Here is a 20733-nt window from a genome sequence, read left to right on the forward strand (position 1 = left end):
CGGGCCTTCCACTTACAAAAATAAATGAAACCAGGGATTCCAAATGTTGAGAACCACCACTGCCGTAGAGCGCCGATAGGAAGCGCGCTTGTTTTGGATATTTCAATAAATAATGAATCGCATTTCTATTCATAACTTCATTAGGATGGATTACAATTTACACACATTCATCACATCATAATATTTATCAAGGCACATAATTACATATTGGTACTATTCCCGAACTGATGAGCTTACTTGCAATATGTTCATGAAGCAATGTTTCTCTTTTAACATGTGTTAAAGAAATACAAATACACTAGGCATTCTCAGACTTTTGTGACCGAGGTGCAAGTAAGAAAATGTTTTTGCGGTGTGTGATCTATTATTTTATGAAAGAGATTCCTTATACCAGCCCCCTTCCTTGTCCCGCCCCAAACCTTGAGTGCACTCCTTCAAAGATCGATTTTGCGTAAACCCCTGGCCCAGAGGATGGTGTAATTTCCGAATTTTTCGGGGCCACGGGTACTTAGAAAGCCTCTTGAAATATAAATCTTCTATTCTTCGCAAATTAGATTTTCAAGGATATAAATTCTTTCCTAATTATTAACTCAAGCTTAATTACAGTAAAACCTCTCTTTTGCGGGAACTAGTGGAGAAAAAGAATTCATCCGTAAAAGCGGGAAGACCGTTGAAAAAGGGTTTGAAAAGCACAGTTTTATTATACACGGTGAAATTATTATTTGGTGACCGCATCTTAGAGGTGTGTCCCGTTAAGAGGGGTTTACTGTAATAAGTTAATAACTTAATTATTAACTCACATATATTAACTTGACTATTGAATTACTACATTTTCTAACAGTGATTCGGATTACTTGAAATACACTGGAATGAAATGATATTTAAAACATTGTTTTCACTATTTGTCTAATATACAGGGTGTTAAAAAAAAAGGATCGCCAAAATGAAAGGGCAATTCACGCATGCGATAACCATGCAAAATCGCACAGAAACATAGGTACGCAAACGCCATCTATAGTCGCTACAGGGAGCTGTTGCGTCACGCATATGTAAATACAACTGGTATTTTTGAGAGGGTGCTGCAGTCCATGCAGCATCGATGTAATGTGCGTGTATGTGCATCTGGCAAAAAACTTTGAACATCTACTGTAGTAGTATTGTTCCTAACTAAATTATTGTGGAAGGATTCTTCTTCTTCGTCCTTGTATGTACTGTCTTTCAATCACGTCTACTGTTTCCACAGGACGTTTGCGCATACATGTTATTATGTGATTATGGATTGTTATCGTATACCTGAATTGCCCTTTCATTTTGGTGATGTTTTCTTGAAACATCCTGCATGTTATAAAAATTATACCACAGTATACGTACATATGAGCAACATTATAGAGAGAGAGAGAAGTTCATATTATTGGCAGTTTGAACATAGTGTAAGTTTATCGTGAATTGTTTGGAATACAACTAAGAGGGAAAGATAATACGTATTATTTATCGGTGACCATAAACATAAATAATTTTTTTTAATAGTACGAATACTTTGAATTCCCAAAAATTACTCATAACGATTCGATAACGTCAATTCACTGTAAATTAATCGATTTTTATCACTTTCTCCTCACACCCAAAAAGATCTGTTCACTACAAATTCAATCAGATTTTTCCATGCAATCACTACGAATGTAACAATGTTGAACAATAACAATAAGCCACAAGAAAAATAGTCGCTTTCGATTTTGGGACCTATAACAAAGAGCAACGCAATGAAGCACAGAATCAAAATTAGGAACGCATTTCCTATTAGCAAATTTTTCGAATACTTTGAAACACTACGTTCCGGTGCGCCGCGGGTGAACGGGTATTGCATCCTCTCCGGAGCCGTTAGAATCGTTTCTCTAGCCAGAGGCCACTTGTTGGGACCATCGAGTCGGTATTGGTAAGACAATGACGGTCCAAATATGCAGCTGATGAACAGCCTCGGATCCGTGAATAACATCTTCCAGAAGTTCGGCTTAGCACCGAACTGAGAAGCTATGTCATCGCAGTATGGAACGTAGTCCACACGCATTGTGATTTTCTCCGCAGGGGGGAACCTCTTCATATTTTTTGAATGTCGTTCATCGACTTCTTTCTTCATGATATCGGTACTCGGAAGCTTTACGTTGCCGCTGAACAGTTGCACTGCCCACCGGGTTTGGAGTTCTTCAATGGGCGACCCAGGACCGATGGGAAGACAGAACCCTATAAACGCTAACGTATGGTGCTCGAGTTGAGCAGGGTACATGCACTTGTACATGTTTATCTTCCCTTCGTTGATTTCTAGAATTCCGTCGTCTAAGAATGGGAGTTTTAAGTGATATCCTGTGGCCATTACCACCACGTCTGCGGCCGTCATCTCTTCTTCGCCTACAAAATGAACGCCGTCCTCTACGAAGCGATCGATATTATCACGAACCAAGACGGTGCCACTTAGAATTCTGGATGCGATGTGATCATTCGCTATCGGTTCACGACACAGCCAAGAGTATTTTGGTTTCATTCCGAATAGCTTGTGATTGAAAACTCTATCAACGAAGTAGGCGTCAAACAAATTACAGCAAATCTTTATCGGAAGTATGTCTTGAAGAAAAGTTATGTGTCTGCTGAGGTAAGAATAGTCAACTGGCATGCCGTTTGGCCCAACACGTGATATCACATAAGAAGGTGTCCGACAGCTCAAGTATACCTGAAATATAAATTATCGAAGACAGGATGTAATCAAAGATGTTTACAGGATTCAATGTTCATCAGATAATTTGTTCAAGTTGCACTAAATGATTTTCAAACGGTGTGGGTCAGTAATTTGATGTGTAACTTTTATTAAGGGGTTACATGCCTCTTAAGATGGGGAAAGTTAAAATATCATTAAAAATACTATTTAACCATTGATTTATTAGAAGTTTTTTCTCGTATTTTTGAGATATGTACCTTATGTTACCCTATGCTGATATAAAATTTTACATAAGTCTAATACTTAATTTTTTTTTAAATGTCAAGAAAAATATATTAAAAACAGCTTGCACTCATGATAAAATGGCATGACATCAATGTAACCATACAATATTCAAATAAAAATGAAGAAAAAGTTCATTTTATAAAACGAACTAAAAGATTGAAATTGCTTTGACTCACATTCTTATTTAAAATATAATTTAAAATTTCAAAAATTCAAAAAAAATATTTTTTGTTATAAATAAAATAGTTATGAATGGATCTGAAATCATTTCGTTCATTTTATGAAATGAACTGTTTTCTTCATTTTAATTTCAATATTGCATAGTTACATTGATGTCATGTTATTTTATCATGTGCAAGCTGTTTTTAATGTATTTTTTTGAAAATTTAAAAAAAATTAAGTATAAGAGAGATATGTAAAATTTTATACCAGAATAGTATAATATTTATTCAAAAATATGTTAAAAAAATTCTAATAAATCAATGGTTAAATAGTATTTTTAATGATATTTTAACTTTTCCCCATGTTAAGAGGACACATGACCATTTAAAAACACACACTCAAAAACAAAAACAAATCTCCGTGAGAATCTCGCGTCATGGAAATGAAACGTCTAGGTTTGGCATGACTAGATTCACGAATTTTCGAAAATTTGTAATCATTATGAATATGTCAATGTAATATAAATTATGTCAAATAAAGTTTAATAATGCATCAAAAACAGCTTGCACGCGTGATAAAATAACTTGACATCAAAACAAAAGAAGTTGCGTTATGATAGCGCAGCTAATTAGGAGCTGGCATTGTGAAGTCACAAAACTTGCGTTCGGGTGCGAAAATCCCAGAATTGATACGAGAAAAAATTCCAGACTTGACAGAAAATTCAGCAATAACGAGAGAAAAATCCCAGAATAAAGATCAAAATTCAGAATTAATAAGAGAAAAAATTCCAAAGAATCGATGAAAATTTAGTGAATTAATGAGAAATTATTCCTGAATTTATGAAACAAAATATCCCACACAGAAGCTTCTTTCTTTTCTTTCTTTCAAACCAAGCACAGCTATCGCCATGGGAAACTTACTACCGAGTGAGTTGTGCCGGAAGTGTGAGTGTGTGTACCTAATAGTCTGAGTGTGTATCTAGTGCTTTGTACGATTTTTCAGTGCTGCCACCTATATATTTCATGAGTGAAGTGAGTGAAGTGTAATAATTGAATATTTGTACCATTGTAGACCTGTTGTTCTCTGTGGCGAGACTTTTAAGCAAAGAGATCGGCTCGCGTTCACTCCTCGAAGTCAGGACTCAAAGTTGAGAACCACAGGAAACCAAAATCAGCCGACTGCCAGTGTGATGCGGTGGGGTTCAAGCCCGGGTTCTCGCGATGCGAGTACGTCACTGTGGCCGTTCGGCCACTACATCGGGTCTCAACGCTATTGCACGACGCAGAATGTACCACTTATAACCAAATAAGAAATATATAAGGAACAAAGCCCAAGACAGAGACGAGTTGAGTACTACTCGACATGAGGGCGAACCAGTCTCAAAACTAGCCACTGGCTTCCAAAGGTTGGAACCACTGTCGTGGAGCGACGATCGGAAGCGCGCTTGTTTTGGATATATTTCACTAAATAATGAATCGCATTTCTGTTCATAACTTTATTAGGGCGGATTACAATTTATGTATTTACACACATTCATTACATCACACATTATTTATTAATGCATATCATTGCAAATTGGTACTATTCCGAAACTGATGAGCTTACTTGCAATGCTTTTCTTTCAACATGTGTTAGCAAGAAGTACAAATACACTAGACATTCTCAGATTTTTGTGACCGGAGAGCAAGTAGGAAAATGTTTTTGCGATGTTTAGTCTATAGCAGAGGCGTGCACATTGGAAGGGCGACGGGGAGGGGATGACAGGGTTTTCCTGAAAGAGATTACTTATACCATCCCCCTTCCCCGTCCGGCCCCAAACCTTGAGTGCACTCCTTCAAAGATCGATATTGCGTAAACCCCTGGTCCAGAAGATGGTGTGATTTCCGAATTTTTCTGTGCCACAGGTGCTTAGAATAGCCTCTTGAAATATAAATGGTCTATTCTTCTCAAATTTCATTTTCATTGATTTTCAAGGATAGAAATTCTTTCTTGATTATTAACTCAAGTTTGATTACAGTAAAACCTCGCTTTTGCGGAAACTAGTGGGGCCAAAACATTCATCCATAAAAGGGGAGGACCGTTAATCAAGGGGTTCGAAAAGCATAGTTTTATTATACGCAGTGAAATTATTATTTTGCGGTAAAACAGGGGTGACCGCATCAGAGGTGTGTTCGTTAAGAAGGGTTTTACTGTAATAAGTTAATAATTTACTTATTAACTCATATATTAACTTCACTATTGAATTACTACATTTTCTAACAGTGACAGATTCGGATTACTTGAAATGCATTGGAATGAAATGATATTTAAAACATTGTTTTCAATATTTGTCTAATATACGGGGTGCTTAAAAAAAGCATCGTCAAAATCAAAGGGCAATTCACGCATGCGATAAGTATACAAAATCGCACAGGAACATAGGTGCGCAAACGCAATCTGGAGCCGATACAGGGAGCTGTTGCGTCACACACCTGGTATTTTTGAGAAGTTGCTGCAGTCCATGCAGCATCGATGTAATGCTCGTGTCAGTGCGTCTGGATAAAAAACTTTGAGCATCTACTGTAGTAGTATTGTTCCGAACTAAATTATTGTGGAAGCATTCTTCTTCCTCGTCCTTGTATTTACTGTCTTTAAATGACGTCTACTGCTTCCAGACGACGTTTACGCATACATGTTCTTATGTGATTTAGTAGCATTTATCGTATGCCTGAATTGCCCTTTTCGTTCTGGCGATGTTTTCTTGAAACATTCTGCATGTTATAAAAATTATACCACAGTATACGTACATATGAGCAACATTATAGAGAGAGAGAGAAGTTCATATTATTGGCAGTTTGAACATAGTGTAAGTTTATCGTGAATTGTTTGGAATACAACTAAGAGGGAAAGATAATACGTATTATGTTTCGCTATGACCATAAACATAAATAATTTTTTTTAATAGTACGAATACTTTGAATTCTCAAAAATTACTCATAACGATTCGATAACGTCAATTCCCCGTAAATTAATCGATTTTTATCACTTTCTCCTCACACGCAAAAAGATCTGTTCACTACAGATTCAATCAGATTTTTCCATGCAATCACTACGAATGAGACAATGTTGAACAATAACAATAAGCCACAAGAAAAATAGTCACTTTCGATTTTGGGACTTATAACAAAGAGCAACGCAATGAAACAGAGGATCAAAATTAGGAACGCATTTCCTATCAGAAAATTTTTCGAATACTTTGAAAAACTACGTTCCGGTGTGCCACGGGTGAACGGGTATTGCATCCTCTCCGGAGCTGTTAGAATGGTCTCTCTAGCCAGGGGCCACTTGTTGGGACCATCGAGTCGGTATTGGTAAGACAATGACGGTCCAAATATGCAGCTGATGAACAGCCTCGGATCCGTGAATAACATCTTCCAGAAGTTCGGCTTAGCACCGAACTGAGAAGCTATGTCATCGCAGTATGGAACGTAGTCCACACGCATTGTGATTTTCTCCGCAGGGGGGAACCTCTTCATATTTTTTGAATGTCGTTCATCGACTTCTTTCTTCATGATATCGGTACTCGGAAGCTTTACGTTGCCGCTGAACAGTTGCGCTGCCCACCGGGTTTGGAGTTCTCCAACGGGCCACCCAGGACCGATGGGAAGACAGAACCCTATAAACGCTAACGTGTGGTGCTCGAGTTGAGCAGGGTACATGCACTTGTACATGTTTATCTTCCCTTCGTTGATTTCTAGAATTCCGTCGTCTAAGAATGGGAGTTTCAAGTGATATCCTGTGGCCATTACCACCACGTCTGCGGCCGTCATCTCTTCTTCGCCTACAAAATGAACGCCGTCCTCTACGAAGCGATCGATATTATCACGAACCAAGACGGTGCCACTTAGAATTCTGGATGCGATTTGATCGTTCAGTATCGGTTCACGACACAGCCAAGAGTATTTTGGTTTGATTCCGAATAGTTTGTGATTGAAAACTCTATCAACGAAGTAGGCGTCAAACAATTTACAGCAAAGTTTTATCGGAAGTATGTCTTGAAGAAAAGTTATGTGCCTTCTGAGGTACGAATAGTCAACTGGCATGCCGTTTGGCCCAACACGTGATATCACATAAGAAGGTGTCCGACAGCTTAAGTATACCTGAAATATAAATTATCGAAGACAGGATGTAATCAAAGATGTTTTTACAGGATTCAATGTTCATCAGATAATTTGTTCAAGCTGTACGAAATGATTTTCAAACGGTGTGGGTCAGTAATTTGATGTGTAACTTTTATTAAGGGGTTACATGCCTCTTAACATGGGGAAATTTAAAATATCATTAAAAATACTATTTAACCATTGGTTTTTTTAGAACTTTTTTCTCGTATTTTTGAGATATGTACCTTATGTTATCCTATGCTGGTATAAAATTTTACATATATCTAATACTTGATTCGTAAAAAAAACAAAAAAAAACACATTAAAAACAGCTTGGGCTCATGATAAAATGACATGACATGGATGTAACTATACCATATTGAAGAAAACGGTTCATTTCATAAAATGAACTATAAGATTGAAGTTGCATTGACCCATTCTTATTTAAAGTTTAATTTAAAATCTAAAATTTAAAAAATTAATTTATTTCTTTTATAAATGAAATATTCACGAAATGGATCCGGAATCTTTTACTTCATATATATATATATATGTAGTACTTTTAATGATATTTTAACTTTTCCCTATGTCAAGAGCTACGCTACGTGACCCCTTAAAAACAGTGAAACTGGTAAAAACAGTAAAAAGTAAGAACTTTGAGAAAGTGGGACTTCCTGGAGTTGCCGAAGATATCAAGTTAGGCGATTGATGCTGTAAAGGTTAAAAACACCAAACGAGTGTAGTATAAAGTAATGTATGTACTTTACAGCATCTCGAACAATACTTTAAGTAAAGGGCTTTAAAAAATAGTCTTTCAATGTCTTTTGTCATCGAGCACTCGTAGATCTTTCAACGAGCACAAGAACCGTTTTAGAGGCACTGTGGGTCACCGAGCAAAGTTATGGCCTTTACCTAACTGCATATACCATATATACCATAGTTTCCCAAACTTTTTGTTCCATAGCCCCCTTCTTCAAAAGTTTTTCTCTCTCATCGCCCCCCCCCCCAACTCGAACCCATACGATCCTATATTATACTCGTAGATTCTATCGCCCCCCAGACCATTCCATCGCCCACCAGGGGCGATATTGCCTACTTTGAAAAACACTGCCATAGACTAAAGATATACTATTATAACTCTATGGCATATACCTTCCTACCAATTGGAATACATGCTCTTGGAAACCATAGTAACAAATCTCCTCTCATCGTGAGGTTTTTCTCAAGGATCGTTAGTGGGTAGGCCCATACGTTGACATGTCACTAGGGAGAAACATGGTGTTCGCGGGCAGCAGCTAGAAAGACCAGGCATACACCACTCCCCATAGATGTTTGTCTAATCCCGTGTCTTGCAAACCCATTTGTCTCATCCGAAAAATAAAATTTTATCGCCCCCCCCCCACAAAGGGCGGTACCACTCATTTTCTGAAACACTGGCGTAGGCAATCTGTGAACCATTGTCGAGATGCAAGGCGTTTCGAGATTCACTGCACCGAATTTTCGACATTAGTTTATTAAAAGTTCTTCGGAAAACCCAAAACTGGGTTAATCGATTCTCAGATGATCGGGGTTCTTACTGTACTGATCAAATTTATCGAACACTGAGTACATTACAGAGATAGATGGCTTTTTCTCAGCCCAAGATATCAAGGAAACATTTTATTTTCTGGATATTATGCTGAGGTGAACTCGGAAAGAAAAGTCATCTTTTGTCTCCGCCGGGACAAGACGACTTTTCTTTCCGAGTTCACCTCAGTATAATATCCAGAAAATAGAATGTTTCCTTGACTGAATACATTAATTACGTAGGTACGTACCTGTTTAGCAACTGAACTGATTTCTACAGCTGCGTCAAGAGCCGAACATCCGACACCGACTATCACGACATTTTTTCCTCTAAATTCTTCAAACGTCTTCAAACTGTGAGAATGCAGTATCTTTCCGCGGAAATTCTCCATCCCTTCATATTCTGCCATATTTGGATATATCAATTGCCCGGAGCACACCATTACACCATCGTATACATCTGTAGATACTTCGCCGGTATCGAGATTCTTCACCGTCACCGTATACCTTCCCGTCTTTTCGTAATCTTTGGATTTGGATAGTTTGATAACTTCCATTCGGAATTTTATGTGACGAATCATGTCATACTTCTTTGCTAGCATCTCCACAAATTCTTTTATCCTCCAGTGTGGCATGTAGTTTGGATATTCTTTGGGAAATGGGAAATTACTGATAGCTCCCATTTCTTTACTGTGATTGATGATTGTTGTCGACATGACCGACGGAACTCCTTCGATATCTTCCTCCCGGTAGTACCAGGTTCCACCGAAATCCGAAGATTTTTCGAAACATATCGGTTCGATTCCTACCGCCTTCAACTCTCTGATGCTAAAAAGACCTGCAAATCCACCACCGATTACCGCCACCCTTTGGCAAGGTGGCAAGGCAGTTTTCGGTTCTGAAAAGAGAGAAACACATATGTAACGTACAACAGGGATGCAGTTTATCCATGGTATTACAATAAGCTATACAGGGTAGATAATATCGACCACCCAATAATTATACACATGATTCCTTGTCAAAAACTAATACAGGGAAGTGATTTCCGTTTTAGGATCGGACGAATATTAAGGGAGATATAACGTTTCTTGAAATTTTGTGACGTGGCACTTTTTAAGGGTCAGTTACGCGCCAAACACCCAACGAAAACAGAATTTTCCTACGCAACGGGTTGCCGCTAATTTAAAACGAACTGAAATATTCAATTCCGTTAGAAGCCACGTTCAGTTATTTTCTTTTTCCTCTTCGTGTGCAGTGACGTAATCCTTGCTATTACGTGTTACCTCCATCCGACTATATTGGCAAATTTATCAAATTTATCCATTAAGGATTTTTAATTACTCATGCGGAAGAAATACCATTTTATTGTTACAGAATTCGGTTACCAGATGTATAGCGCCACTTATATAAAAAATCCAGTTGAATGTCGTGAAAATTCAATAAGATATCAGTGATAGATAACAGTAATTTCATTACACCGCATGTGATTGCCTTGGCAGCGCGCTCAATGCAAGTGAAGTAAAGTGTGAGTGAACTTTTTTTAAGGAATCCTCAAAACGATGGCTCCGGTCTCCCATCTGAAAAATTCTCTCCGGCAGACCTACATACAAGACGATACTTTCATAACATGAAAATTCGAGCATTTTTAGTTTCACTTCAAAACATGGAAACAGGTAGCAGCACAAGCAGAACACGAAACAAGCACGATTCTGAAAACTTGAATGCGTTAGGGCCATACATACACTCGGAAAGCACGCATTCCGGCATGTACTAATTCGTTCGAAATTCCGCACGAAAGGGAAATTTTTCGGCCTGCCCATCGTCACGTGTGATTTTAAGAATAACTTTTAACAACCACGCCGTGGTTGCATTCTGCGCTCGATTCTTAACGTGATTCTTACGTATGGATGATTGGTTATTAAGAATCAGAAGGTGGTACACCCCCTACTTTACCGTAGACCTTACTCTTCTCTTTAACATTGCTGCCAGTATAACCAAGATCAACAAACGATTTCTTTATCATAATATGCATACTCCTTGAATAATTTATTTACTTATATTAAAAGTAGTAGATTATAGAATATATGACAAAGAGAAACTGATGGAAAAAACAAAGAATGAGCATTTTTGTCTCGGTTATTCTTCTATTTGTACGGAATCGAGCGCAGAATGCAATCGCGGTGTGATTGTTAAAAGTTATTCTTAAAATCACACGTGACGATGGACAGGCCGAAAAATTTCCCTTTTTGGGGAATTTCGCCATTGACCAATGAGCACCCAGCTAAAAATTAACTGCAAAGGAATTTTAGAGCGACACTAGCCTGAAAAAATGGTGGAGATTATTTAAGCAAATGTGTGAATGTGGTTGAGAAAAAATTATAAATACATAATTTTTTTTAACATGTTGAAGTGAAAAGTAGAAACATGCATACTTAGTCATCCGATATGATTCGAATAAAAGACTCATCCGCGTTCACTGGGATAGATCCCTGCCACCCTCCATAAAGTGGGGATATGCTATACATGTTACGGCGAAAGTGATAAAGAGCTGTCATTATATGAATAATCACTGGCCATTTCGACAAGTTTGATAAATTTTGCTCATATACCGTGAATCTATCACATTTGTACGTATAGTTCATTATGCATAGTCTACAAACCATGGTTAATGTGATAAATGATTCGTCGTTGTGTTTACATTATACATATAAGTGAAGCTACCGTAACATTATAAGACTAACAATAATTTTTATAATGTGCTTCATGTTTCTTTAAATTAATAGTCATGGTGAAATGGATGTGGTACTGTGCATGTATTGCATAGCTGCTTCAGATAAAAATAATAATGATTCGATAATACATTAATATTAAAAATGGACATCGCTTCTGTAATGTTGGCTTTTTTACATACACCGAAGCGTGTGAAAAAACAAACGCAGTAGCAGATTAATAATGATTTTTAATTTGTGTAATATTTCGGCCGAGATTAGAGCTTCTTCTCACATATTTTGTGGGAGAAATTCAATTTTCTCTGTTCAAAAGTTTTAAACTGATTAAAAATTTCAAATCTATAAGTTCCCATAATATGAAAAAAGTTGTATTTACGTCATGATATATTTATGGATCGAAAATTTGAGAGTTATGCATAATCACTGGTAAATGTGATGAATGCAGCAAAATTTATAATCGTTCTGTGTTTTTAATTCGTAAAAGTATTTTAAAATGGTTGATTCTTTCTGAATTCCACGTCAAAATGTTAAATTGATCTATTGATTTGTTGTGCATGTAGAATTTGATAAAATATGGCACTGTATTCTTTTTAGCCTCGTCTTTTCATTTTCGATGCTCAAAAAATGCTTTTAAAACATAAATGTCAGGAAACTTGCCGCCTGGCAGTCGAGTGGTTAGGGAACTGGCTTCTCATTGTGCAGGTCTGGGTTCGAATCCCGGTTCGGGCATGGATGTTTACTAACACCAACAAATTCCCTGGACGGATCATACTGATCCCTTGGGAATACTTGTGGATCGCGTTATTGTTCATCTTTATTTTTCAAATTTTAATATTTTTTTGTGAAGAAAGTTAACTTCCTTCAAACTTTTTCAGCCAAGATGATGCAGGATATATATTCACCTTTACATACAATTTTTTTCAGAATTCTATTGCTAAATTTCAGGAAATAAATCACAGTTTTCCCCCGGAGGCACTTTCCTTCTGGAAGCCATCTTAAAAAAACTTCCTTAAAAAAGTTCAACTGCTACCCTCTGATGAAAACCCCGAAGTTCATATTCATGATATTTCTAACTCAAAGCTTACGCAATCCTTTAAGCCAGGGCTTAACTCCCTGGAGTCGAATAAAACAGAATCTACAGTAAGAAAAAGCAACCCACACGAGTCCGAATGGGTTCTTATGATAAATGTAGGGAAAGTATCTAGCTGTTCAGCTGAGTTGAGGCATTTTTTTAGTTCCGACATATTTTTGCTTACGTTGTTTCCATTCTGGACAATCCCTCGCGATACATTAGGGGTGTCGCGACCCACACTTTGGGAATTACACCTGCAAAGCCTCTATTAAAGTTAACTTGCAGTAGCCTACATACAGATTGTTCCATAAATTTGTAGGAATGCCCAGCACTGTCAACGGAGGCTCTGTTTGATTATTCCCGTTGCAGTGCAGGCTCTGTGTGAATTCTGTGTGTGTGTGTATATTGCATATTCTGCGATTGGACAGGCAAAACTGCTCAGCACTGTGGACGGAGGCTTTGTTTCTTCGTTTCCCGTCACAGTCGAGGCGCTGTATATATGTAATTTGTATACATTGTGTATTGTGTATTTAGACCATTCTCAAATCTCTCCCACTTCAACTTGCCAGCTTCTTCCTCTTCTTTCTTGCCCACAAGTCTTTTCCACATTTCTTTCGGCTGCGGTCTCCGGCCCTTATGTGCCACTGGGCGCACGTGCAATTTTTCTCCCTAGTCATTGGATTCAGTCACCCATTTTTGTCAAATGGCTTGTATGTTGCATTGGTTGATGGCTGTCTTCCTGGGGAGAACGACGCGAGTAATTCGAAACTTGCGGGCACGGGGCAAGGGAAGCCACTACTATAAATCTTTGCTAACTTTTCCGACACAACTCTGCCTCTTTTGAGGGAACGGAAGTAAGGTGCTTCGGGGATCCATGATGTTCTTAAGTCAGCCACCTCGTTGGGCAGTTTGCCTGTTGTGGCGTTGTATTTGTATTTGTATTTGTATTTGTATTTGTATTTGCATCAGTCCGGGGTTGTGAGCGGTTCTATCTATCTATCTATAAATTTGTAGATATTTTACAAATAAACAGTAAAGGAATTTGTATATTGTAATGATGTTTGCCCTCACGAAGGGGGATTTTCTTTCTCTTTCCTTTTTTTTGTGTACAAAAAAGTTAAACTTTCTGTCTATAGAGAGCACCACACAAAAAATAAGTTCAGAATTCCGAAGAAAACCTTTTCTCTACATCTGTGTCCGAAGCGTCCGTAAAGCTTCTGATTAATTCAGGAATGAGCTGCTAATCTTGCATTTTATAGGACTATGATTTGTATATTTCATCAGTTTTTCGTGCAGCAACTTCTCTCTACCCTTCAACTAAATTTTGCTTCCGTATCAAAAAGAATCCCCCCCCCCTTTATGGGAATAACTTTTCGCAAACCACAATTTAAATATGCCGATTCCTTCAGCTTTTATGAATTTTTAAACTATTTCCGAATTTATGGGACACACACACACAACCTGTATATACATCTCACGCGAAAAGTTCGAAAAAATTATCCAATTTTCAATTTATAAAATGGAAGTTTATAAATTAAGTACACAGGGTATCCACTAAGTGCTAATGCGGCCTTTATCTATTCATAGACCGTCAGTCGTAGAGGTATGGTTCCAATTTAAAAAATGTTCAAAAAATGTGTTCAAAACTTACCCTGTCCCAGTTTTGGTAGTGTGAAAATATCCAAAAACATAATCCTTAATTCTCTCCCCTTGCTGCATATTACTGGCAAACCGTTTATCCTAGAGGCATACTTCCAATTAGGAAAATCATCCAAATAACGTGTAGTACCTAGATATGTCATACGTGTTTCAAAGGCTTATATAGTTATTAAAATATAAAAACCAACTTTATATGCAGTGGCCCCGTGTGTACCTCAAAACCCAATTCGAAAGTTGTCTCTCTTGATGCCAACTAAAAACATTCCACGTTCCTAAGTGCAATAATCGCTAAGAAATTCGAATTCAAAATTCGGAGTTAAGTTCGGGGTAAAGAAAAGCAAAAAAACTAACGGACAACGCTACTTTCCCTCATTTATGCTGTCCTTTCCCAACTTCTTCCCCGTTTTCTGTGAATTATATATATATATATATATATATATATATATATATGATATCTCAGTGAATATTGCACTCAGAAACGAAGAATTTTTTAGTTTACGTCAGGACAGACAGAGCAAAAACTTTCGAATCTGGTTTTGGGGCACACGGGGACGGTACAAAAAGGTTTTTATTAATAACTATACAACCCCTCGAAATACGGGTGACATATCTGAGTACTACACGCTATTGGGAAACTTTTTCCAACTGGAAGTATGCGTCTGGGATCAACGGTTCGCCACTAAAATGCCATATCTGATTATATCTGACAAATTGCTTACAAAAGTATAATTCACAGGCAGTGAATTCCTCAGATGTGATGCACCGCAACTGATATCTATTGATGACTAATCAGAAAAATATATGAAATTATTGAATGAAAAATATAAGTGTGTATACGCATATAATTATATAATCACATGATATAATGAAATCAATAAAAGTTTGCTTACTGGACATTTCAACGGAAATATTATATGCTAAACTTTCGGTGTGGCTCAAATTTCGATTCCGTTGTTTTGAATACTTGAACGTGATTATTGACTCCTATTTACCCTTTATTTTTCTTCCTCGATCATCATATCGGTTGTTCTATTCAACTCAACTGACTTTTGATCTCCATTATTCTGGTAGTTGATTAAACCTCTCGGTTGATAAAAAAAAGAAGAAAACGTCAGCTCAAGCGAAAAAAAAAGATAAAAACCACACCAATCACCGAGTGTATGGCAGTTGATATCGTAAAATTGCCTTCTATTTCAAACACATCCTCTCAATCAAGGCCCTCGATCACTATAAAATGAAATTTATATTGATATGGGGCCGTTCAAGTGTTACGTCAGCAAAGTTTACTTCTCCATCTACATCAATGACTTCCCTGCCCCCCAAATGGGCATACTGGGACTCTTTGCGGATGATGCAATTATTATCACCAACAACAGAAAATCTGATAAATGCAGAGAAAATCTTCAGGAGACTCTGGAGGAGGTTGAAGACTGGTGTGAGGATAATGCTGTCGAGCTTAATCATGCCAAGTGTCAGTTCATCTGGTTAACAAGAAGAACCAAATTCACTAGAGCACCAATCTACTTGGGCAGAGAAGCCATAAGACCTGTGAAGGAAGTGAAATATTTGGGATGTATTCTAAACCAATCATTATCCTTCGTTCCGCAAATAAATCACGTAAGAACTAAGGCTACCCAAACCATGGGAATGATGTCACGCATTACATTTCCAAGTGCAAGACTAACTCTTAAAAACAAAGTCATATTGTTTAAATCAATCATTAGACCTATCATGACCTACGCCGCCCCAGTATGGGCTCATGTTTCAAAAACCAACATGCAGCGTTGGCCTCAAAACGTGCTGCACGTGCCATGGTCGGTGCGTTAGGGTCTGAACTACTAAGCTGTATAATCTTTGTCGATCTATCATAATATTTTTGTACTTTTAATTTGCTATCGAAATAATCGATCAACTGTATTGCATAGAGTGGCATTGTGGTTTGATGCACATGACTGATCTTGCACTGCATCAATTTGTATAATTTCGGCTAACACACTTGTTTTTCTATGACTTCTTTTGTATGCTATATATATATTTTTTTATTATTATTTTCTCATTAGTGCATTATGTAGCGTTTTGGTGAATTGTACATAAGTAATTTCATTTTTGCGTCCATTATAATATACATTTATCGCATAATATGTATGTGTATATATGTGTGTGTATATGTGTATGTATATATATATATATATATATATATATATATATATATATATATATATATATATATATTTTTTTTTTTTTTAATACTACTATTGATTTTACTGATCAACTGCTCTATTGCATAGAGTGGCATTTTGGTGAAGTTTGGCTGATCTTTGTGTATTGTACTATTCTGATGGTAGCATTTATCGGACTGTATGTGTTTTTTTTTCTTCTCTCTATTAACTTACCAGCACTTCACATCTACACAAACACGCACAAACTTGTCTATAACCCTCTTCATAGCTAGCAAGGGCAGTCTGTAAGTCGCCAGGCAGCCCCTTTGGGCTGGGCAGCGACGAGAAAAATTAAATTCTGTCTGTCTGTCTGTCAGCAAAGTTTAGCCATTTTTGAACCCATCCGTCCCGTCAGAAAAATATTAGCCATTTTTGACCCCCTCTCCCCCAGGCCCGTCATTTAAGGTGGGCAGGGGGCCGTTGCCCCCCCCCCCGGCTTTTGAAAATACAATACAAATGGTATATATATATATACATATATACAAATATATATATATATATATATATATGCGTACCTTTAGTACATGCTCTTTGCCCCCCCCCTGGAAAAAGTTGAAATGACGGCCCTGCTCACCCTCCCCCCCGTCAGCGAAATTCAGCAAAACTCTGACCCCACCTGCCCCGTCAGCTCTGCCCGCTACCTAACGCACATTGGTGGGATCAGAGATGTACGCAGGGATGGGGGGGGGGGCATGGCGGGAACGTGTGCCTTCCCCCCTCCCCTTGGACGATCAAGAATTTATTTTGTAATGCAAAAAAAAATTTTTTAATGATTAAAATTTCGAAAGAAAGAAAATACCTTTACATATCACCATAACCAATTTCTGTTCATTTCAGCGCTATTGAAGGCTCAGAACTGAAAATTTCTTGTAAAGAAATTCATTGCGGTCTACCACCCTTTAAGCCATATATTGTAAACCCTTGGCGTACGGACCAAATGTGGCCCTTTGGGTTATCTGTGATGTGGCCAGCCCCCTTAATCTACTTTTATAAAAAATTATCTAAGCGGCACATTTACAGATCGCTTAAGTCGCACAATTCCAGAGCATTTAAGTGGGCCTTGACACATTTTCAGATCACTCAAGTAGGCCCCTGTCACATTCACAGATCACTTAAGGGTGACTCACGACACAGTTCCACACAACTGAACCGAGCACATTTAGGACGTCGGTCACAGAGCCGCAACTAGACTGGTGCAACCGAGGCACTGCGCCAGGCCTCCTTGCAGCATGGGGGGGGGGAGGCCACACACACAAATAATGTACACACATTCATTTTGCATAATAATAACCCTTTGAAGGGTGCCTCCAACAAAAAGTCTTCCCGGGGGTCCCGAGAAGGCACGCGACGGTTCTGGTCAGTCAAAAATGGGTTAATGCGAATTCGACGGTATTTTCATTGCTACCTAACTATCCATAGCAGAGAGAAAAGTCTTTATTACTTCAATGCCTAACACCGATTTGCCTCTATCTCAGGCACTTATCACTATTTATGCCTAAACAGGGCAGGGAGATGGCTCTCTGATGAGAATAAAGATGATAAGCTTTCTGATGAACTAAGGGTTTGAGATTTCAGAAAGATGTTCTTGAAGTTTTTTTAAGTTCTCAGTTCTAAAAATATTTAATTCTACAAAAAATGGCTTCTAAAATTCACAAATAAACATAAAACACCGTCGAAACAGGCATTTAAAACAGAAAAATCTCAAAAAAAGGCATCTTTACCGAAAAGTTTTAAAACAGGCTAAAAAAAGGGACTTTATGGCATTTTGCCTGAACTTCCGGGCTTTAGTTATGAGTCTTGGTGCATCTTAAAATAAATAATTATCTTATCTGTTTCCCCTCACGGGTGACTGCACCAAGTCATATGTTCGTTAATCTTTCCGTGAATACATAATTATCGAAATTTACTGAGATAACGGGACAAAGGTCGAAGTCTAACATAAAGCGCCTGGAATACATCGAGCGGACTCATCGCTCTCCATCTTAGAGTTGCTAAACCAGTTTTCTGTTCAAAATGAAGTCTAATCGTCAAAAAAAAAAAAGAAAACAAAACGGCCCTCATTGACTGTAGCGATAACATTGACCTCATACTCCGCACATATATTGTGTAGCGCTTAGAAATTCTGATATCTCCACATTACCAGCCAATCAGATGGCTGATAATGTGGTAAGAATAAAAACTTAGAATTTCTAAGCGTTACTCAAATATTGTGGATGAGCCAGCTTTGTTTTTCCAGGAGCTCTGGTCTAATATAGTTTGCAGTGTTGACGCTACAAGAACTACAGAGTGGGCAAAAAGCCCGTAAAAACTTTAAAAATTCATAAAAACCGGAAAAATAACCGAAATAAAAAACGGTTTGCAGGGTTAGCATCGCTAAGGTCACGGGAATATCTTTAAGACAAGGAAAAAATAACTCAAAAACTGCCGATAAGTGGCACTTGTACGAGCGGTACGGTACAACGGGGAAAACGATCCGGCCCATCCAATCAGTTGCAACTGAAAGATGCGATCCGCTGAGAGGTGGCATGTTTTCATTCGGACCTGTTGCACTCTGCCGTTGCTGGATTTGTGACTCACCTGCAATGTGATATCCCCTGTGGTGGTAGTCATGTGCAACACTCATGTTGCTGTAATAAACGATTTGGAGGCATTCTGTTCGTTATTTGTGTATCTTTCCTTTGACTTGTGTACGTCAGCGCCACATATCGGCTGTTTGTTTTTTTCCCCCTGTCTTAAAAGAATTCCCGTGATCTAGCGATGCTAAACGTGCGAACCGTATTTTACATCGATTATTTTTCCGGTTTTTAAAGTTTCTACGGACTTTTTGCCCACACTGTATAAATAATGTACGTACAACTCTACAGAAACAACAGTAATATTTTTTCTTAGAGTGTAAATAAGCTTACTCACACGGCGAGGCTCTGTTGCTTGCGAGCACATTGCACAGGAGGGAGTGGCCCGTGTCCCAAAAATTTTATTCATTTTCTCAAACCCTGCGCAAACCGTTTTTTTATTTCTGTTATTTTTTCGGCTTTATGATTTTTTAGTTTCTACGGACTTTCTGCCCACCCTGTATTAGAATTCTTAAATTATTTTTTTCACTGAATATGAATCTTATCAATTCTGGTATTTTATTCTCTTCAAATATGAATCTTATCAATTCTGGTATTTTATTCTCTTCAAATATGAATCTTATCAATTCTGGTATTTTATTCTCTTCAAATATGAATTTTCATCGATTCTTAAATCATTTTTTCATCGAATATAAAGTTCCATATGTGAGGAACTTTATTTCTCCGTGAAACATCAATTTTCATTAATTATGAAATTCCTCATTCATTACACCGCATATACTCGTGTATAAGCTGACCTCCCCCACCATTTCACTGATATAGGAGAAATAATTTGCAGACCGGTTAAAATAGGACAGGGATTCTTAACCTATGGGTCGCGACCCAAACTTGTGTCGCCGGGGCTCCAGAGGTGGGTCGTTATCTAAATCTACTAACAACCAGGGACTCTGAGCTATAGTGCCCCGACTCAAACGTGATTCGCATTGGCTTCCGAGAAGGGCCGTATAAATCCACTGGCAGCCAGGGATTCTTGAGCTATTGATCATGACTCAACCTTCATTCATTGGGGATTCCGAGTTCGGTCGTAAAAATCCATTAAGCCAGGGACTCGAGTTACGAGTCACAACACAGACGTGATTGGCAGGGGCTTCCGTGATGGGTCGTACACAGGGCCGACGGCAGACAGCCGAGAGCGGCATGATTACAGGGGCGGCATTTTTTTATGACAGATTTATTATGACGGTGACACTCTCGCACAAATTTTTAGGCATCGGAATAATTTTGAAGGGAAAGCACGAGAGTGGATAAATAAGCTTAGGTTAAAAACAGTACTTTTCAGTGTTTAGATGTTATTCAATGCTTGTGATTCATCTTTTAACCTACCTCCTTTCTTGCACTTCCAAAAATTGTCACACCGTCACTCTTCTCTCCTCTTCTCTTGCTTATCCGAATACAGCCAAATTGTTAGGACATCTTAATGAGACCATGGGAAGCAGATTTATGAAATTTAAAAAAAAAAAAGTTCAATTTTCGAATACCAGCTGAAAAAGTGGCGCTCTTGTATTGCCTTTTACTATTTCCCCTGGACCATATACCGTATCTACCAAGTTTCAATAGAATAC

General features: G+C 38.0%; 1 protein-coding gene across 2 annotated transcripts; it reads right to left on the reverse strand.

The window, feature by feature from the left end:
* Window positions 1–247: 247 nt before the first annotated feature.
* On the reverse strand, window positions 248–15371 carry LOC149087878 (flavin-containing monooxygenase 5-like). 2 transcript variants are annotated; one of them, XM_089242258.1, is made up of 3 exons: window positions 15210–15371; window positions 9111–9757; window positions 248–2722 (listed from the first exon to the last, which is right to left on the reverse strand). In XM_089242258.1, exons 1-3 carry the CDS (start codon window positions 15214–15216, stop codon window positions 1616–1618), a joined length of 1761 nt encoding a protein of 586 aa, XP_089098384.1. In that variant the 5' UTR covers window positions 15217–15371; the 3' UTR covers window positions 248–1615. The 2 variants fall into 2 exon arrangements, with proteins under 2 accessions (XP_089098384.1, XP_089098379.1); XM_089242253.1 differs by lacking the exon at window positions 248–2722 and adding an exon at window positions 4638–7293.
* Between the last annotated feature and the right edge of the window lie 5362 nt (window positions 15372–20733).

The sequence above is a fragment of the Pholcus phalangioides genome, unplaced genomic scaffold, assembly GCF_987345545.1.
Source record: "Pholcus phalangioides strain wild (caught in Gottingen) unplaced genomic scaffold, Ppha-v1.0 ptg000003l_1, whole genome shotgun sequence".
NCBI lineage: Eukaryota > Metazoa > Arthropoda > Arachnida > Araneae > Pholcidae > Pholcus > Pholcus phalangioides.